Consider the following 19,830-nt stretch of genomic DNA (forward strand, 5'->3'; position numbering starts at 1 on the left):
GCAAATAGGGATACATTATGTGTTTCAAATAAATATTAAGACTCTTCATGTATGCAACGTTGTTATTCCAAATTCCTATTGTTATGATTTTTGCATTGGTGAATTAGGTAGTATTTCATAGGATCGCTTTCAGGACTGTTGCTTTAAAAGCAGAACATGTCCGGTCTGGAGGAGACGTCGGTTGTCAGTGAGCCTGCGTGCGCAACTACCTGGGTTCAAACTCCAATTGTTATGATCTCGCCTTTGGTAAGGGACATACACACACTATATGCAAACAGGTTCAATTTATTCCTCAAGTGATTTAATAATTAATTATTTGTAAAAGTGACTGATTAGCTGCTTGCTATGGTTCCAATTTGCCGCGACATTTGGTAAATAATATTAGCTTTAATGTTACTTAAGCTAGCGTCAGTTGTGTTTATGTTTCGTTTTCATAAGAATCAACTCTTTTGTAATATGTTCACTTTCTCATTTGAAATGTGATATTATTGATCTGTTGTTTGTCTTTTGACAAGGAACGAGGTACGATTTACGGACTGATTGTAGCTGACATGTTTCTGGAATTGTAAACCATTTCATGTCGAATATTTCCCTTTTAACGTTATAGTGTATGAGAAGGAACTTTAGTTATAGTACTATAGTTATTATGTTAGTCAGTGTAGGTGTAGCCCGTCCGGGCCGAGCGCTCGCCTCCTGTATTGCGGCTTGCCGCGTTCTCTGTTACCACTCAATCAAACGACATCACACTCGAACCTGCCCTTCCTTTGGTTCTGGTCTTCGAGTGTGAAGGTGATGAACTATTATCAAGAAAAGTCGAAGGTCAGCCATACATACGGAGCCGACTTCCATGTGGGATTCAATTTAAGATGTGATGCTTTAAGATTACACAAGCAGCCAAATAATCGTCTGTAACTGCATTGTGTTGCTCTATTTATGTGTCATACTCCATCAGTTATCAAGGGATCATGAGGTATAGGGTTAGGGTTGAGTATAGCTTAAATTGCTATATTATTTGGAGAGGGGAAATAAACCTTTTTAATACTGAATTTTAAACCCTAGAATTGTCTCCTTGTCTCTACACAGGATTCAATGATACCAAATTGATTGCCTTGAGGGTGTCGCAGTTCCCAGTCTACAGAAATGGATGGAAACAATGAAGGTATCAGTCTATGACTGGCCGGTACTGAATATCAGTCGTTCAAGATAGTCCATTATGTGTCGATTGTTGTATGACAACTGTAACTTATCAAACGCTTTACTGTATAAAATGCCAAAGAAGCAGAACCCCACTCAAAAGTTCTAGAATCAGATGCAAACAAGGAAGAAGAAAACAATGCTCCAATTTTTTTTATTGTATTATCCCTCGGGTTGGACTTGATACATAATTTCAAGCTTCGGACATTCTCAGACTTATACCCGAATGAATATTCAGGCTCAGCAATAAATATCATAGCCTTGTTGCATCCCTAACTTGAGTTGTTGGTAGAGTTGTCTATAAATGCATGTATCGTGCATGAAGGCTGTGTATTACATGTTTAATTTTTGTGTAGCTGGAGCCAATGGTGAGGTGCAACATTGCCCAGCTCACCCTAAAGATGCTCCGGTAGGCGGGACAGGAGCTGCCATGGCTACAGAGCAGGAAGGTGGAGGACAGCAGAACAAAGAACCAGTGGCAAAAAAGGCTACACGCACCACTGCCGAAAAGGGTACGGACCGGTTTGATATTGACACGATGACACTGATCTACCTTTCTAAAATGTACTGCTTTATTTGACTCTTACATTTGCAATGTTTTCTCTGCCGACTACAGCTTTGGTGTGTGTGGTGCATTTCATATACAACATCACTCATTATACCTCACTCATACGCGACGACGGTACTAAAAAACTAACAGAGTTGCCGCCGGTCGTCACCATGGGGATAACACCTCCTTCATAGAACTCTCAGCCAAAATTATATCTTTTTTTTTTTTTCTACCTCCATAGTGTATTGAATTCGAGCTGAAACACCACTTGACACATCAAGCGGGGTTTGTTCATGATTTATTTTGCATGCATAAATGTAGTGGACATTGTTTGTATTGTGCCACCCACTTTTGGAATGCCGTTGGGCCAGAAACATTGCAGTGTGGAGTTTGACAGAAATTTAATGCGTTTGATCCCTTGTTGTCTGACTTCCTCAGTCACTGTTGGACATCCAGATTCCACAGAAGTGTCCAATAATGCAGGTCTTGCTGGTGAAACAGTCCTGCCGGAGAACTCGAACCCTGAGCAGGGCCAAGGGGACAACAGGGAATGTTCAGGTGATCCATTTTGACCTTACTTCTCAGTCGTTGGTACAATATCTATCGTTGGTATTGTTTTTATGATATGCATTATTCCACTTGTTTTATAGAAGGTGGAACCAATGGTGAGGCACCACCAGAGGGGGACCATTCACCCAGCCTGGCGGACCCAAACGTTGGCCATGGAGAAGGGACTGGAGGTGCACAGGCTGAAGAGCAGGAAGATGGAGTACAGCAGAACGGAGAGCCGGTGACAGAAAGGACAACAAACGCCACTGATGAAAAGGGTACAGACTGGTTTGATATTGACATGACACTGATACATTTCTCTGAGTGTCATACTGTATTTGACTCTTACATTTACATATTTCTCTGGCGAACTACAGAAGCAACGACCGACGCTTCCGATCCTGAAGGGGCCGACAGCGATGAGCCCAGACCCCGCCAGCGTCCTCTTGGGCCTGCGGCTGACGAGACGGATTCTGAACCTATAGTTGTGGATGTGGCGGGAGACCGTTCAGGTAGTCTGCTCCTCATTGGGTGATATTTAATATTTTTATGTATTGTGGGATAATTAACAGCGGTATGCATTTTCCCATGGTTCCCTTTAGGCCTGCACGATAAATCGTTATAAAATCGCGCTCTCGATTCGCCCGTGTGGATTTAAGTTTAAATTACTTAGATTTCTTTTTTTTTTATATAATTATTATTTTCTGTTTTTTTGTGTGTGTGTGTGTGTGTGTGTGTGTGTGTGTGTGTGTGTGTGTGTGTGTGTGTGTGTGTGTGTGTGTGTGTGTGTGTGTGTGTGTGTGTGTGTGTGTGTGTGTGTGTGTGTGTGTGTGTGTGTGTGTGTGTGTGTGTGTGTGTGTGTGTGTGTGTGTGTGTGTGTGTGTGTGTGTGTGTGTGTGTGGTGTTTCCCACAGACCAAGGACCAATGTGTGGTGGTGCGGGGGGGGGGGTGGGTAGTATCATATATATATACGCCATCGGTGGGTTCATGTGTTAGCATCGTCGTTCTTGCTCCGTGTGTGTGTAGTGTTTCCCACAGACCAAGGACCAATGTGTGGTGGTGCGGGGGGGGGTAGTATCATATATATATATACGCCATCGGTGGGTTCATGTGTTAGCATCGTCGTTCTTGCTCCGTGTGTGTGTGTGTGTGTGTGTGAGAATGACAGGGAGAACGAGTGCTATGCAGAGATGAATGGACGGAACGTTTTTTAGATTTCCAAATCGCGTTATTAAAAAAATATATATATATATAAAAAAAAATTAAAAAAAAGACAGAATCAATTCGTGGCGCTCGATGTTGATTCTGTGGCGCCGCGCCACACAATGGTCTATGTATGGGAAACACGTGTGTGTGTGTGTGTGTGTGTGTGTGTGTGTGTGTGTGTGTGTGTGTGTGTGTGTGTGTGTGTGTGTGTGTGTGTGTGTGTGTGTGTGTGTGTGTGTGTGTGTGTGTGTGTGTGTGTGGTTCAGTAGTTATAAAAGGCAAGCAATTAAAGACAATGTGCGGCTATATGTACAAAATAAATCAATCCGTTCTTGATACTGCACTTTAATCAGTTATAAAGGGCCATATTAAACGCAACGTGATAGGGGTGCCAAAAAACTATGTTTGGTACTGCCATTTATTTTTTTTGTCATGGTTCATGTGTGCAATAAAAAAGTACATTTCGTGAGAAAAGAAATCGTGGCAGAGAATCGTGATATCAATTCTAAGCTAAAAAAATCGTGTCTCATATTTCCCCCCGAATCGTGCAGGCCTAGTTCCCTTCCAATGTTGAGAAGAAACATTGCACTTCGTCCAAATGGTCTGGGGAAGGTCCTTGAAACCAGCGTTATTTTCACCCCCACGTATTTCCCCTTCCTTCCCAGGAAATACAATGTATTTGCTGCTGTTGGCGGCGGTATTGGTTGGACTTTTTGCAATTTGGTTGGTCGATGAAACTCACGAAGCCCAAACGGAGCAGAAGCCTTTCCCCCAGGTGGACCTCTTCATCAGAGAGATGAACGCACTGGAGACCCGCTTCCCCGGCCAGCGCCTTGAGCTGTGGAAGAGGAGCAGGATCCACCTGGAACGGCACCTCAGGAACGCCCGGCCGACAGAACCCGTCAGCCTGATCCTGGTGGCGGGCCGCAGGGCCGAGCGGTCTCTGGACTGCCTGGCCCGAGGGCTGGCGGCCGCCTTCTCCGCCGCCCACAACGCCTCCGTGCTCCACTTCGACGGAGCCGCCGCGGCCGGACGGGACAGCGACCGGGTCAAGATGGACATCGACAGCGCGCTGCAGGGGGCGTTCGGGGGAGGGGGAGACCGGCCCGCCGCCGTCATCCATCGCTTGGAGGAGCTGCCGCCGGGCTCCACGCTCATCTTCTACCGCTACTGCGACCACGAGAACGCGGCCTTCAAGAAGACCTTCCTGCTGTTCACCGTTCTGCTGGACGAGCCGGAGCTGGAGGCGGAGCTGCGGCTGAACGACGTGGAGGAGCTGGTGGACGAGCAGCTCCAAAGGAAGTTCATCTCGCCGGGGCTGTCGGTGGCCTTCGACAGCATGGACCGGGACAAGTACAGCGGGCTGTGGAGCCGCATCTCGCACCTCATACTGCCGGTGGCCGCGCATCCAGGGGTGGAGTGGGACGATTGTTGAAGGAAGGGGCACCAACACGTACTTTTAAAACTGCAAACATAAAGATCACAGCAAACATAGAGATCACCTAGGGACATCTGTTTTTTTTAAGGACGTTCAGGTGTTCATTTTAATGTCATATTTAATATATTTCAATTAATGCCAGAAAACGTTTATTGAAGGAACACTACAGTCAAATTTGTGCCTTAGCCACCTTTTACAGATTTTTTTTCTGTGTGTTGGCGACCCAGGGCAGCCAAGATATAAACTGCTATAATCTTACCAATGCTCAAATTATGTCTTTTCCTCATCGTATTTTATGACTTTTGGTAAAGTCACTTTTAATCAGGTGTTACATTTGTGATTTTATTCATTTTGACGACCTCCTCTGAGTCACCTACGCTGTTCTGTAAATAAATAAAACGAAGGCGTTTGTGAAGTTGCACTCTTCGCAGTTTGTCATGACCCCGCCCCGGCCGACGTCACGGATCCCGGCGCTCTGAGCTCAAAGGCTCCTTGCCTTCTGCACATGCAGCATCTATGCGCTAAACTCATCTTATTGTCCTGCTTGCATGAATGGTTGTGAAATTAATTATTTGCGGATTAATCTTTAAAAGAGAATGAACATCTGCTGTTCATCTTAATTTGTCAAAGATGCAATTTTGGTTGCTGTTCTAGTTTTGTAGTATGCAATTATTAAGGTAGATGTAATAATAAGTAACAGGCTGTGCCTGTCATTTGAACTATACCAAGTATGTCGCTTTGCAAGCCTTATAATATGGACAGAATATGGGTTTTATGCGCAGTAGGCCTATACTTAGCGTTTTTATCTTGTTGCTCGGCTGCGCCGAGGAACTGGTCTGGAACTGGGATACAGGCTGATATTCCCAGTGATAAGAATAACGGTCACCAGCAGGCAATAGATGACCAAGAACATATTCTATCTCAGGTAAGCTTCTCTTAGTTTAAACTTAAATTATTGAAATATAGCCTAATCATCAAACGCTTGATTGTTTGTGGTCCAAAATACATCCGTCCTCTTTTCTTGTAGCTGCTGGGTGATTATGACAAAGTGAAAGCCATCTCGGAAGGCTCTGACTGTCGGTGTAAATGTGTTGTCAGACCCCTGAGCAGGAGCGCCTGCCGGCGGATAGAAGAGGGCAGCGCCACGGCGCAGGACTTCTACACCGTGGAAACTATAACTTCAGGTCCGCCTTGCAAGTGCGCCTGCATCGCTCCTCCGTCTGCGGTCAATCCATGCGAGGGGGAATTCAGGTTGAAAAAGCTTAGGGAAGCTGAAAAAGAAAATGTCAAGGTGAAACAACCTTTCTTCGTCGTTCTTCACCACCTCCTGCTTTTCTTTTTATTACCTTTTGTGGTCATTGTCCCAAACAATGCCATTTATAACATGTCCATAGCAAAGGCTTTTGGACCAGTCTGGACCACGCTTTATCTACAATGACCTCGATGAATATTTTTTTTTTTACGATCAAGGAAAGTATTTTGAGAGTCTATTTCAATCATTCCAGCTCTCTGCCATCATTGACCTACTGGAGGGATCCTTTTATGGCCTGGATCTTCTAAAGTTGCACTCTGTTACCACAAAACTCGTGAGACGGGTGGAGCATATCGAAAAGGTAGGTCGACGCGCGAAGCACCAAACAAATGAATGGCAAATGTGCTCAATGTAGATGTGATCAATGTAGGGTATGTAGCCTCATATGAACCAGAAAAGTCTACTACATCCTTAAAAAACATAATTTTGACTGGGTAAAATCTCAAGCCACCTAGAATGTTTATGTTGCAGATCTTATTGAGGAAGTTAGAATCGCCCAACGGGCATCCACCGCTGGTGGAGACACTGGTATACCTAACACGTAAGCCTACCCTGTGAGCAACATGCTACTCATCCGATGTGGCAGGGGTATCATTTGCTTAGCATCACATAATGACATTGGAATCAGAAAGAATCCTGTTTTTATTATTTATATTGTAGTCCAATGTCAGAATTTTCATATACAGTATCACAAAATTCTGATAAAAAAAAAGTAGGTTAGACGCTTCCAATAGATACTCAATTAATTAGTATCACAGCTTTGTGATCCACACAGCACTGGTCCTAGTTGTTTGTCCGTCGTCTCACCAGGCACAGGCGGTGTCTCTGAACCACACTGCAGCTGCGGCCCAGCCCCTGACCAGTCCTCTCTCCCAGGGCGGTCTGGTCACGGAACGCCCCGCTGCAACCAGCCCACCCCAGCACCTGGGTCCTGAACAGAAGGCCAAGAGTCTTGGCCAGAAAAGTGACAGAGCAGCTGCATACCACGTTCCAGACGTAAGGGTCTGCGTTTCATCATGATGGAAGGTCAACACCCGCTCATAGGGAATGTCCCGATCAGTGATGTTATTCTGAATTGAGGGTTTCTACTCAGTGATCACGACAATTATCCAGATAACATACCGACATAATCAGCTTCATACATATTAGGGTCATGATTTTAATAAAAAATCATTTTAAATGGGTTAGAATTCCAACAGAATAGGACAGCCCCTTACTTACCCTTGCTCAATATGGCAGGAATATTGGCTGTTCTGTCTCACTTAAACATGAACACACACACATTTTCCTGATGATAGTAATAAACACATATTCTACAAGGCTGCTCCAGAAATGGATATTGAAAAGGTGTTCTACAAACTCTGATCATTTCTTTCCACACCTCCCTCCTGTCCAGGCATATCCCTGTTTAAACATTTGGTTGTGGGGGCTCATGATTTTTTTTAACGTGACAGTGGATATGGGCATCATGTGTCTACCTCCGTCAGGTCAAAAGCACCTTGCTGCTGCAGCCCGCTGCCATCCCAGTCATTATCTGGACCAGAGACCTAACCAAGCAGACACTTGGAGACCCCAGTGCAGATGATTTAATGTCTTCAGCATTTGGCTGGCCCCCATCGTTTTTTTAAGCAAAGTCAATCCAAATCATGGAGGGAACAAATCAAAAGTTGTTTCTTCACACATTATTATTAATCACAATCAGAGTTGTACGGCTTATCTTTTTCTTGTTTGTTCTCTTGCAGGCAAAGTATGAGGAAAAGTTTCATGGCGGACGAGGATCCGGGCCGACAGAGGAGCGCTCTGATGGCGCGATGCAAGAGAAACGCGAGCCGACCCCCAGAGTGGAGACCTCTCTCCAGGGGGGTTCTAAGGGTCCAAAGACCGCTGCCAACGGCATGATCATCAGAGGCATGACGTTTTATAAATCTGAGCCGGATCCAATGGTGGCTGACGACGGGGAACCCGGGGAGAACTGTGAGTCCGCCCACTGAATCCTCAGCAAATAATTTGATTTAACCTTTATTTTAACCAGGAAAGTCCCATTGAGTTAAAAATCCATCTTTCAAGGGAGACCTGGCCGAGACGGACAACGAAAAATAAGGCAATTAATAAGTATAACATTTAAAGACCAAGCACTGCCAGTGATCTATGTACAAACGGCCGTCTGTCTATGTTTCAAGATCCAATTCTGTATTCTAATGTATTTCGAGATGCCATGACAATGAAATAGATATTTACATTTGGAGTGCCATAATGACCGCCAGCCACCCAGCAAGGCAGTTACAGGCCAGACGGCCGGTATTCTCATCAATTGCGGAATGGAAAAGAAGAACCTTCTTTGTCCCCTGTTGGGCCTACAGTCTCATCAAAGGCACCCAGTCACAAACAGGCAGAGATGTTCCTCTCTCTAACTGCTGCTACCACTACCACTACTACCACTCATAAACTCCCTTTCACTTTAAAGCTGTTCAATCCGCTTAAATTGTACAAACACACTGGCTCTGATCCCACTTTGTGAGATCCCTGCTTTGTGTCTTACGAGTGTTCCTGTCAATGTTTTTCCTTGGGCTGGGAAACGCTGCAGTGATACTTAAACGGAGGTGTTGACATTTTGATTATGATTATTATGGAAACCCGCAGCCACAGATCACGGTGTGTGCAAACAAACTCATTTCGCAGTGCTTCCTTCAATTCTTGCTAGCGTCTACACATCTTTTTGTACATTGACTGTTTTCAATTTACAAAGAATAGTTCTGTGACTCTTCCTGGCTGGCGAGCACATATAATGACAAGATGGCGTGACGCTGATGCCGAGGCAGCGCGGCATTTGCAGCGGCGCCCGGGGTGTCAAAGCGTGTAACCATCCATCTTCCTTTCACCCCTTTTTCCAGTTTTCGAGTACCACGGCTTCAGCGGCGATGGGCCGGCCGATCTGTTCATCGAGGAGCAGCTCCTGCAGCCTCGAGCTCCTCACCCGACCAGGGTCCGCGCGAGGCCAGTACTGGGAGAACCCCGCCCCAGGATGACCGGCACTGTGGGCGGGGACGACCGCAAGACCGGCCGCGACCCGGCCGAGGCGGAACCAACAGCCCCCGAGCCGGGAGTTCACAATGTCCCCAGAGGTGGCGCGTCGACAGCGCCGGAGAAGGGACAGAGCACGGGGTCGACTGTCGGAGGCATCGCCGCGAGGTCCTCCGAAACCCCCGCCACAGGGCGAGGCTCCGGCAGAACAACTCGACGGCCGATCACCCTGACCGCCAAACGAATTAGAACCTCGGAAACAAGCTTTGCCGCAAAGGAGCCGACGAAGACCGTCGTTGGCTCCACCAGAACCACCGTCACCGTTCCCACGCCGACCACCAAGGGAACCCCGAGAAAATCCGCAGCCAAAGGGGGGACTTCTGCTACGGAAGCCCCTGAAACCATGGTCACCAACGACACAAGGCAAAGTACGGTCGGGGGTTCAAAAGTTGGGCGTAGCACTCAAGGATCGCCCTTCACCGAAGAGCGAGCAACCGAATCATCCATCTCCAGGGTTAGGGTGGCACCTGTGGCGCAAACACCCCCCATTTTGTCTCCTCCATCGGCTCAACCCATCCACACAGCCTGGACCGCTGCTGCTTCGACTCAGCCCATTATTTCTGGTACCGCCTCTACCACGGCCACTTCTACCACCACCACCACCACCACCTCTCCCACCACCACCACCACCCTCACCTTCACCACCCCCCCAATAACTACCCCAACAAAACTCGTGGGACGGGTGGAGCATATCGAAAAGGTAGGTCGACGCGCGAAGCACCAAACAAATGAATGGCAAATGTGCTCATTGTGGATGTGATCAATGTAGGGTGGTTAGCCTCATATGGACCAGAACAGTCTACTACATCCTTAAATGTAGTAGACTGTAGTAGACACCAGCGGTGGGCATCCACCGCTGGTGGAGACACTGGTATACCTAACACGTAAGCCTACCCTGTGAGCAACATGCTACTCATCCGATGTGGCAGGGGTATCATTTGCTTAGCATCACATATTGACATTGGAATCAGAAAGAACCCTGTTTTTATTATTTATATTGTAGTCCAACGTCAGAATTTTCATATAGGCTACAGTATCACAAAATTCTGCTAATTTATTTTTATGTTAGACGCTTCCAATAGACTCAATTAATTAGTATCACAGCTTTGTGATCCACACAGCACTGGTCCTAGTTGTTTGTCCGTCGTCTCACCAGGCACAGGCGGTGTCTCTGAACCACACTGCAGCTGCGGCCCAGCCCCTGACCAGTCCTCTCTCCCAGGGCGGTGTGGTCACGGAACGCCCCGCTGCAACCAGCCCGCCCCAGCACCTGGGTCCGGAACAGAAGGCTTTCACCACCCCCCCAATTAGTACCCCAACCCCTACTACGACTTCCACTACCACCCCTGCTACCACCCCTGCTACCACCACCACCACCACCACCACCACCACCACCTCCACCACCTCCACTGCCAGAGCGACTGCTCCAGTGAGATACAAAGCAACATACAAGATCAGCTGGGACGAGGTGGAGACAGGGCATCAAGGCCCACCGACAGAAGCTGAGCCCGTGCCAAGACCGGCGGAACCAACGGCAAGGAAAACTGGTAGGCTCATTTGTTAGGGATGATGAGATTAATGCCGGGAAGAATGTTGTAGGGAAGTCCACGCGTTCACCACTCTGATTTCTGGAACCTTCTGCAGCACTTGCTATTACCTATTTAAAAGCAGAGATTGATTTGAGGATTGATTTGAGGAAACACATTTCTGCGATTGTTTCGCATTTTACGCATTTGTTTGTGTTATTTCAAATTGTCAAGTTGTTTAGTCGAAAACTAGTGAACCCCCCCCCCCTCGGTAAATGTTCTGTCACAGGACAGTGCCAGGACACGTTGGCCACCATCTCCGAACCAGTTACCCATAACACCTATGGGAGGAACCAGGGAGCCTGGATGAAAGACCCCAAGTCGACCGGCGACAAAATCTACGTGGCAGACTACTATTACGGGAACACCCTGCAGGAGTTCCAGAACATGGAGGTCTTCAAGACAGGTAGATGACATGATGAATGTCCTCAGAGTGGGGCTGTGCAAATAATCTAATTTTAATCGTGATTTCGATTTTTCTACCTCTACCGATTATTTTTCATTTTAAATCAATTCAGGGGCTCAGGTATCGATGTAGTCGCATCTGTTAATCCAACCGGATACCGATTCGTATTGGTGAATCGTTACAACCCTGATGTATAGATATTTATTTTATTCATTAAAAGTTTTTTAGAAATTGCATAACAGTTTTTGTGGGTTTTTTTAAGGTGAAATTTCTAGTGCTTTTTTGGAGATAAATGCTGTATAAATGCATCATGTTTTCAAACTCAAAAATAATCATTTGAATAATCGTGATTATGATTTTTTTCCATAATCGAGAAGCCCTACCTCAGAGGTCATCTCTGTTCCTCCTTCCCTTCCATCAATCACCCCGCCCTCTCTCCGGGTCCAGGTCGCTTCACCACCTCCTACAAGCTGCCGTACAACTGGATCGGCACGGGTCACGTGGTCTACAACGGCGCCTTCTACTACAACCGGGCGTTCTCCCGGGACATCATCAAGTACGACCTGCGGCGCCGCGCCGTGGCGGCCTGGACCCTGCTGGACAACGCCGTGTTCGAGGACTCGTCGCCGTGGGAGTGGCGCGAACACTCCAACATCGACTTCTCGGCGGACGAGAGCGGCCTGTGGATCCTGTACCCGGCGCTGGACGAGGAGGGCTTCCTGGACGAGGTGATCGTCCTGTCCCGGCTGGACCCCTCGGACCTCAGCCAGGACCCCGGGACCACTTGGAGGACGGCGCTGCGCAGGAACCACTACGGGAACTGCTTCGTGGTGTGCGGCGTCCTCTACGCCGTGGACAGCCACAAGAAGAGCGACGCCAAGCTGGCGTACGCGTTGGACACGCACACCCACACGCAGATGGTGCCCGGGATGCCCTTCGTGAACCGCTACAACTACACGGCGCAGGTCGACTACAACCCCCGGGAGGGCGTGCTGTACGCGTGGGACAACGGACGCCAGGTCACGTACGACGTCAAGTTGGCCTACGGAGACCCTTGACGGGGGAGGGGCGGCGCACCAAGTACTTTGAGTATTTTTGTATTCGAAAAATTTAGAAAAAAAAGATATTCTATGATTTTAAGGGTGGATTGTAGACCAGTTCACGGGAATGTTATATTGTTAAAAATCCGAAAAAACAAAATGTTTTGTACTTCAGTCAACAGGTTGAATTGTATATACTGTGTAATGAACCACTGTGATGTACATGAATGTAGAAGATGTGGCAGAGCCAGTCCCCCAAAATCAAGGCTTGGATCCCCCCCCCCTCCAAAAAATAGCTACCCCATTCAAAGCCCATTTTCTTTTTTATTCACTTCCTTTTTGTATTTTTTTTATATACCATTTTGTAAGGTGTGTTTGCACACAGATGTACGTCCGTCTGTGTGGTAAGATCACAGAAAGCACTTACTCCCTCCAGATCAGATTGAAGGCGTTGAGAAGACTACAATAAACATCTGAAGTAATAAAAAGCTCCCAATGTTTGTGTTCACACATGGCAGTAAGCTGCCACTTCCCGAGTGTTCAGTGCTCAAGACAGCTCAGGGTTTCTGTGCCTTTGCCGTTTCAGCATTTACAAAATGCATTTCACAAAGTAAAAAAAATATTGAAGAATATATACTTTCATACAAATAACAAATATATACCTATGTGAAAAAAATGTATTAAAACAATCTAAAATGGTAAGAAATTCCAGTGTTTTATTGAAACGATTTCACAATTCAGAAATTGTTTGTTTTCTTTAAACTGATTACAATGGGAGATAAAGTTAAAAGTTCGACTCAAAACACAAATTGACTCCACAATTGAAAATAACTCATACAGGGCATGTTTTTACTATTACTAAGATTTTCTGATATAATATGGCCAATTGGATAACAACTGGTCTGAAATCTAATCTAAATTTTTAAATTTCTTGAATTTTTTAATTAAGTGCACTTCAGAGTGCAATTAGGACAATGGAAGGAGGTTCAAGGTTCAAGATGAGATAGCGTAACGTGGCACATAAATGTGAATGCTATGTTCATTTGTTTTTGACATTTTCCTAATTTAAAGGAATAGAGATTCAAAATTGACAATTGAATAGTTAGAGCATTTAACACTACCCCCTTATCCATAAAGGTCCAGAATTATGAGCAAAATAACAAGATAGATCAATAGGAAAAAAATGGGACGATATATGATGCAATCAAATGAAAAACACAAAGCTTATCCCTCGACGTCCCAACTGTCCTTCAAATATGGTTTGAATACAAAATTCAATAGGTATTGCAAAGACTATTCTCTGTCCTACTTACGGAATTTGCACACAATCATATTTATCGACAATCAGTGGAAAATAAATACATATATATTTATATATATAGAAGTCTGCGTGCAGCACGGTGCAAAACATAAAACAGAAACTATTCATAAAACACAATCCAAAGCATATTAAACACATAACAAAAGTTACTAAACAACTATATATTTGACACAGCTTTCATGAATATTCAGCTTCCTGAGTGCATGGCCTTATAGTCGAAGGTATTTGTCGATGTGAGCAGATACAGTATAGTTCTTCGCTTCAGCATTTAGGAACCAAGAAAGACAAAAAAATGTAAAAGCAGGGCAAAGACAGCGCAATAGGCGAATGAATGGGTGCACGAGAAATGACGTGCATTTGCTAGAAACTCAGAAGTTTAAACAGGTTTGATTAGATCCATGGCGACAGAAACGCAGGTCCTGATTATCTAAAAATGGTCATGAATAGACATGTCTTATTGCAGATTGGTTTCTAATCAACCTGGTGAGATTGGATCTCTTAAAAACAACAACTTATAAAAACCTTTGCTCACAAAAGGTTGTGTTCTGCTGCCAGAAATGTACAGCCATAACAAAGGGATTCATTTCAAATGCACCGCTGCTGTTACAGCAGCCTCTCAGTGGCGGGGTGACGCAGGGTTCAATACTCTGCCCCCTGCCGTTGAGCAATTACCCTTAGCGCAGAGCGTCTGGGGCCGCCGGGGGAAGTCTTTTGTTGCCGCACAGGAAGTATTCACTCTGGGGCAGGGCTGAGCATCTGGCACCCTCACCTCCAACCCCTTTGGACCAGCTTCCAATGACCACAACTACACTTCGATATTTTATAGATACGAGAGGCCTACATTTCCTTCCAATGTCAAAATTCACAGTAGAGAAATTGCAATCCAGCCCAATCGTGTCCATGAGGTTTAAAACATCTCCCCCCCCACAAAAAACAAAACAAAACTATTTCAATCTAAATAAGAAACGCTTCAAACATTTGTGGCGGAGGTCAGGGTGGTCCGGGTGCGAGTGGTGTCGGGGGGCGGGGGGCGTGGGGGGAGAGGGGGCCGTGGTGACGCTCAGGCCGAGCCCATCAGCACTCCGACGGGGGGCGGGGCCTCCCCGGGGCGGTCCGAGGGTGGGGTCTGGTACAGCGTGTCGGTATTGTTGACCCGCAGCAGCGGCGGGATGGTGGAGGAGCGCACGTGGAGGATGCGCGTGTCGGTGACCTCACAGTCGATCTGCATCATCACCTCGAACGCGTCCTGGTCCTTGATGACGCTCTCTGGAGGGGGGAGACGGCAGAGGAGTCGCGCCGTTAGAGCTCAGTATCCAACACGAGGGGGGGAATAAGTCTTGTAGTCTCTCAGTCTCTCTCTCGCTCTCAGTCCCTCTCTTGATCTCTCTCACTCTCTCTCTCACTCTCAGTCTCTCTCTCGCTCTCAGTCCCTCTCTTGATCTCTCTCACTCTCTCTCTCACTCTCAGTCCCTCTCTCGCTCTCTCTCTCACTCTCAGTCTCTCTCTCGCTCTCAGTCCCTCTCTCTCGCTCTCAGTCCCTCTCTCAGTCTCTCTCTCGCTCTCAGTCCCTCTCTCTCGCTCTCAGTCCCTCTCTCGCTCTCAGTCCCTCTCTCGCTCTCAGTCCCTCTCTCGCTCTCAGTCCCTCTCTCGCTCTCCGTCTCTCTCGCTCTCCGTCTCTCTCGCTCTCTCTCTCGCTCTCCGTCCCTCTCTGTCTCTCCGTCTCTCCCTCGCTCTCTCTCTCTCGCTCTCCGTCCCTCTGTCTCTCCGTCTCTCCCTCGCTCTCCGTCTCTCTCTCGCTCTGTCTCTCCGTCTCTCTGTCTCTCTCTCTCCGTCTCGCTCACAGTCTCACAAACATTGAAGAAAATGTGTGGCACAAAACCATCAACACATTTGAATTAGTGGCTACATTTATGAAAGCATAATTTAAGCCCTGGGGTAGAAGACCCAAGGAATGAGAACCAGAGAATACCATATTGTACCATGCATCCTCACCGATGGGCATCATTGTGAGAAGAGCTGCCTACACAAGGAATACGGTTGAGAGGAAAACGTCTTAAGTGTACGTCTATTTTCTTGCATCGGACAATCCCCGATTGCATTTATACTTGCTTTTTTATTCAAAACATAAATAAAAAGATTCAACCACTGCAGATGAGGGGAAAGAAAAAACAGAAAATACAAGAAACACATTTGATCCCTAAAGGTCTTGCGCAACAAGCCATTGCTCTTAGGGGACGGCAACATTGCAACAGTGTTGTATTCTCAAGGCAAACTCTAGACTTTTGGTGTGGTCCACACAGTGGGCCATGAGCACAGCCTGCTTTGATTTCACCCTGCCCTGCAGGAGCTCAACATCTTAGTCCATGGACGCAACAGCTAATCATAAAAGCCTGTTGTCCGACGAACTCAAGGATATCTGTGCGGCTGTCTTACTTAGGTTCACTTTCAACTTGCACTTAGCAGTCTCTCCCCCTGACATTCTTCATCACGCGACCACTCGAAAAAAGCTAGGGCAGAGAGAAGAGGCCAGTTGGTAAGAGCTTTACAATAACATTCCCTTGGTTGGGAACAGTGTCATATAACCTGGAAAGATGGCTAAATGGCTTTAAAAGCCGTGTATACGGTTTAAATTCGGCAGGGCTCCATTTGTTCCAGAGACACCTGTCTAGGACATCAGCTGCTTTCCATACTTTGGAGATGAGCGTGTCTGTGTGTGTGTGTGTGTATGCATGTGTATATGTGTGCCTCTGCCTGCGTGTGCATGTGCCTGCATGTGTGTTTGTGTGTGTGCGTGCGTGTGTGTGTGCATGTGCATGTGCATGTGCGTGTGTGCGTGCGTGCACGCAGGCATCAGAGCCTGGTCACTTAATGAAGGCTGATTTCTTCTGGTGGAAACATTTCCATTGTCTAATATCAGGATAATATTGCAAATGCTGCATACCGCCAGATATGACTCCCTCCAAGTGTAGCAAGATGATAGTGAGGACGTTTTGTGATGGCGGTTTCATTGCAGATCCATTTGTCATTCCTCACAGAGGGTTGAGAGTCACGCAATCTAGTCCCAGGCCGGGGATGCTCTGCTAGAGCGTAGTGCCTTGCAGTAATGAGAACACCAGGGGTATAGGGCTTGGGCATCATGATTCATCATGGTATTTTGTTGGTCGAAAAATTAAGGGGACACTAAGGGTTTGATTGCTTTAATATCCTAATTTCAAGAAGATTCCTTAACCTAGGCTAATGCAAGACACAAATTATTCCTGACGATACTGACGGTAGCAAATGCTGGTGTTATTCAAACTGGTCACATGAGTAATTATTTCAATTCCATCCCACCGGCAGCTGAAGAGGGCATTATGCCAGCGCAGCCAACACACCCACGCACACAGCGGCTCCTCCGACCCAATACCAGGCACTCTCTCCTGGCCCCGTCTACATGCGTCACCCGGAGTGGTTCCATAGAGCTCGCTGCCCCTGGTTTCCACTGTGACAGCAGGCGAGCTCGACGTGAGTCATCCCCCTTATGCCCGACAGGAGAGCGTCTTAGAAGGACACGCGACAGGCCCACTCTGGTTTGATCAATAGAGGAGATGGGTCCGCTTTGACACGGTGTTGAAAAGGAAGCCGCGCTTCAAGATCAGGATGAATTATCACACAGAGTCCAGATCCCCAGAGGCCATTCAAGTCAATGGGATGAAGTTGGGATCTAATTGGGTGCCTATTAGGCCCACTTAACCGACCGAATTAATCATGTTTCTCCTTGGAATTTCCCTCAGGGGATTCAAACCACTATAATCTTCCTCATCTTTAATTATCCACTGAGACAATCTTTGACTGTGGCACTGTAGACATGGCTTTGTCTCAAGTTAAACTTGACCACGGATTTCGAAAGTACAGCAAACATACTTTACGAACGTGCAGCGCTTAACAAATAGGCAGCCTTTGAACAAAGGGTCCCTGGCTGGTTAAGAGAACACACAAATCTGTCGTCCTTCTGCTCCGGGTTCTTCAGCACTGGGTTCCTTAACCTTGAACTATTTACGGATGCTGAGCTACGGTGCACATGATTGCAGTTAAAGAAAACAGAAAACAGCATACGTGTATCAACACAGGATTCATCATAGCATGGCCTGCCGCAATCCCACATACTTCATCAAGATGACTTTAGTTTTAAACATGTATACTTTTGATTTATGTCACCCCCAAGAGAGCAGGGGAGCCTTCACACCAGATTATGATTCTGTTTGCCAATTCACAGCGTTTACACACGTTGGTCCTCTTTTGAATATCGCAGTGGGAACACAGACTGAGGCAGGGGTGAAACTGCAATATTGTAACCAACTGGTTTGAACCAAGTCTATCCAACAGGTCAGTGTGTGGACATTGGGGACATAACCCAGTGTCTCAAGCACCCTAGCCCCTACACTTCTAACTCCATCTCCAAATGGATCGACAAACTACGCGTAAAAAACAACCGCCTTAAACACACGTTAAAGTCATGGCGCCTGTGTTCACTGGAGATTAATGTGAGGGCGAATCTAACAGGTCAGAGTCAACTGACTTGTAAATAAAAACCTCTGAAGTGTGGAAGTGCAGTCAGTCTACCACCGACATCAAAGTTCACATCTCCTTCGTTGGCTTATTGACCGGGACGTGCCAAACAATTGCTCCCATAGCGAGGCCTATATCCACCTCCTCCTCCAGATGAAAGCTATTTAGTGACTGGAAGGCAGGGAGGGAGGGAGGGAGGGAGGGAGGGAGGGGAGGAAGGGAGGGGGGGGGGGGGAGTAATTCCTCCTAGAGAGAAGGAGGAAGCTGGAAAGAATTATCTTTTGCTGTGCAGCAATCACGCAGTTGAAAGGGACGGGAGAGGAGGTGGTGGAAGACGAGGTGGGGGGCAAAAAACAAGGACTTTGCCTCGCAAAAGATGTACAGTTAACAGTCGCACTTAATCACTATAGAGTTTCAAACAAAAGAGGACACGAATGTAGCGCTGCCTTCTGCGGAGCCTGCGTGTCATCTGGGGAACACACAGAGCCATACGTCCTTGACGAAGACCATGTCCGTCGTGTGGCTCTACAGAGCCGGCATCACTCCTGACCTAATAAAGAGAAGACCTTGTGTCCTGTCGGCTCATGTTAGTTCTGGGCTTTTAAACGGCTCTTAGAGCCAGATGCGGGTCTCACTACGAGGGGAAGCCAACGCAACGTCTACGTAGCTAATCTCGGGCGACTAGCTAAGAACATATGCTTCGGAGCAAGGAAACGTTCTTGATTCTGCGCACATCCACGATAATAGGGATAATGTTTTATTTCTCTGTTTCTCCTGGTTTCGACCATGTTGTTCAGAGTTCGCCTTCTCTATAATCTGTTTGGCATTGGGGCGCGAGAAAGGATGGAAGGAAGTCTCCGCGTTGAACCACCGCCTCATCGGGTCATCTGGGACAGGAACTGCCCGAGGCGACTCTGTGCTGACCAGACCCACCAAGAACAATGTTTACCTTCATCAATCTTCATCTGAGAAAGCAACTCTCCGCTCAAACCCCAGAAAAAAAAAAAAAAGAAGTGAAACACAAAAAAACAACATTTCCCAACGGACCCGTTTTCCCTACTGAGCATGAAGCTCGTATTACCCTGACTCACTAACGGCCGTCCCGGCTGACTGCAGGAAAAACAGGATTGAATCCAAGACAAGACGAGACAAGACGATCAGTGATAACAGTAATGGCTCAGCAGCCAAGAACAACAGTCGTATCTTTACAGCCGCTAGCGCACAATGGCCGCACTCAAGCCCTGTCCTCCTCCTCTCTCCTCCTTAAATGAGTTCATTGCGCTTCTTATTGAACAAAACATATATATATATATATATATATATATATATATATATATTCAGCATAATGAAGGGGAATTGTAATAGTGTGATGATTGTTTGTCTTAACGCTTCCTCAGTCTATTATTCATTGCGACACGGAAATAATGACCCAATTGCATTTCCATGTGTTGCCATAGCAAACACACATCCCCACTGCAGGGAGTCACTCACGAGAAGGTCAAAGGGCTCCAAGCACAACCAAAATCTTCAATCTTCTTCGTGGTCCATGGTCAGGAGAAGCTGTTTGCTTGTTCACTTCGATTTGCAGCCCAAAGGTG

At 46.7% G+C, this 19,830-nt stretch overlaps 3 protein-coding genes across 8 annotated transcripts in view; 2 read left to right on the forward strand and 1 right to left on the reverse strand.

Moving 5' to 3' along the window:
• The first annotated feature begins 88 nt into the window (after nt 1-88).
• Nucleotides 89-5,359, forward strand: LOC132469469 (torsin-1A-interacting protein 2-like). Of its 4 annotated transcripts, none has more exons than XM_060067461.1 (7): nt 89-246; nt 1,084-1,159; nt 1,551-1,706; nt 2,228-2,302; nt 2,395-2,571; nt 2,671-2,805; nt 4,166-5,359. In XM_060067461.1, the coding sequence occupies exons 2-7, from the start codon at nt 1,141-1,143 to the stop codon at nt 4,933-4,935; spliced, it is 1,332 nt and encodes a 443-aa protein (XP_059923444.1). In that variant the 5' UTR covers nt 89-246; nt 1,084-1,140; the 3' UTR covers nt 4,936-5,359. The 4 variants fall into 4 exon arrangements, with proteins under 4 accessions (XP_059923444.1, XP_059923442.1, XP_059923445.1 ...); XM_060067459.1 differs by having other exon boundaries at nt 90-246; nt 2,183-2,302; XM_060067460.1 differs by having other exon boundaries at nt 237-371; nt 2,183-2,302.
• A 66-nt stretch (nt 5,360-5,425) lies between these two features.
• Nucleotides 5,426-13,069, forward strand: olfml2ba (olfactomedin-like 2Ba). 3 transcript variants are annotated; one of them, XM_060067419.1, is made up of 9 exons: nt 5,426-5,863; nt 5,966-6,229; nt 6,444-6,551; nt 7,061-7,246; nt 7,999-8,224; nt 9,142-10,031; nt 10,488-10,878; nt 11,147-11,323; nt 11,771-13,069. In XM_060067419.1, the coding sequence occupies exons 1-9, from the start codon at nt 5,669-5,671 to the stop codon at nt 12,379-12,381; spliced, it is 3,048 nt and encodes a 1,015-aa protein (XP_059923402.1). In that variant the 5' UTR covers nt 5,426-5,668; the 3' UTR covers nt 12,382-13,069. The 3 variants fall into 3 exon arrangements, with proteins under 3 accessions (XP_059923402.1, XP_059923403.1, XP_059923401.1); XM_060067420.1 differs by having other exon boundaries at nt 6,037-6,229; nt 7,993-8,224; XM_060067418.1 differs by having other exon boundaries at nt 5,427-5,863; nt 7,993-8,224.
• Nucleotides 13,055-19,830, reverse strand: part of atf6 (activating transcription factor 6) — a 39,827-nt gene continuing 33,051 nt past the window's right edge. The window contains exon 16 of the mRNA XM_060067440.1: nt 13,055-14,950. Within this exon, the coding sequence (XP_059923423.1) occupies nt 14,745-14,950 (206 nt within the window). The 3' untranslated portion in view covers nt 13,055-14,744. The remainder of the gene's footprint in view (nt 14,951-19,830) is intronic.

The sequence above is a fragment of the Gadus macrocephalus genome, chromosome 12 (genome assembly GCF_031168955.1).
Source record: "Gadus macrocephalus chromosome 12, ASM3116895v1".
Lineage (NCBI taxonomy): Eukaryota > Metazoa > Chordata > Actinopteri > Gadiformes > Gadidae > Gadus > Gadus macrocephalus.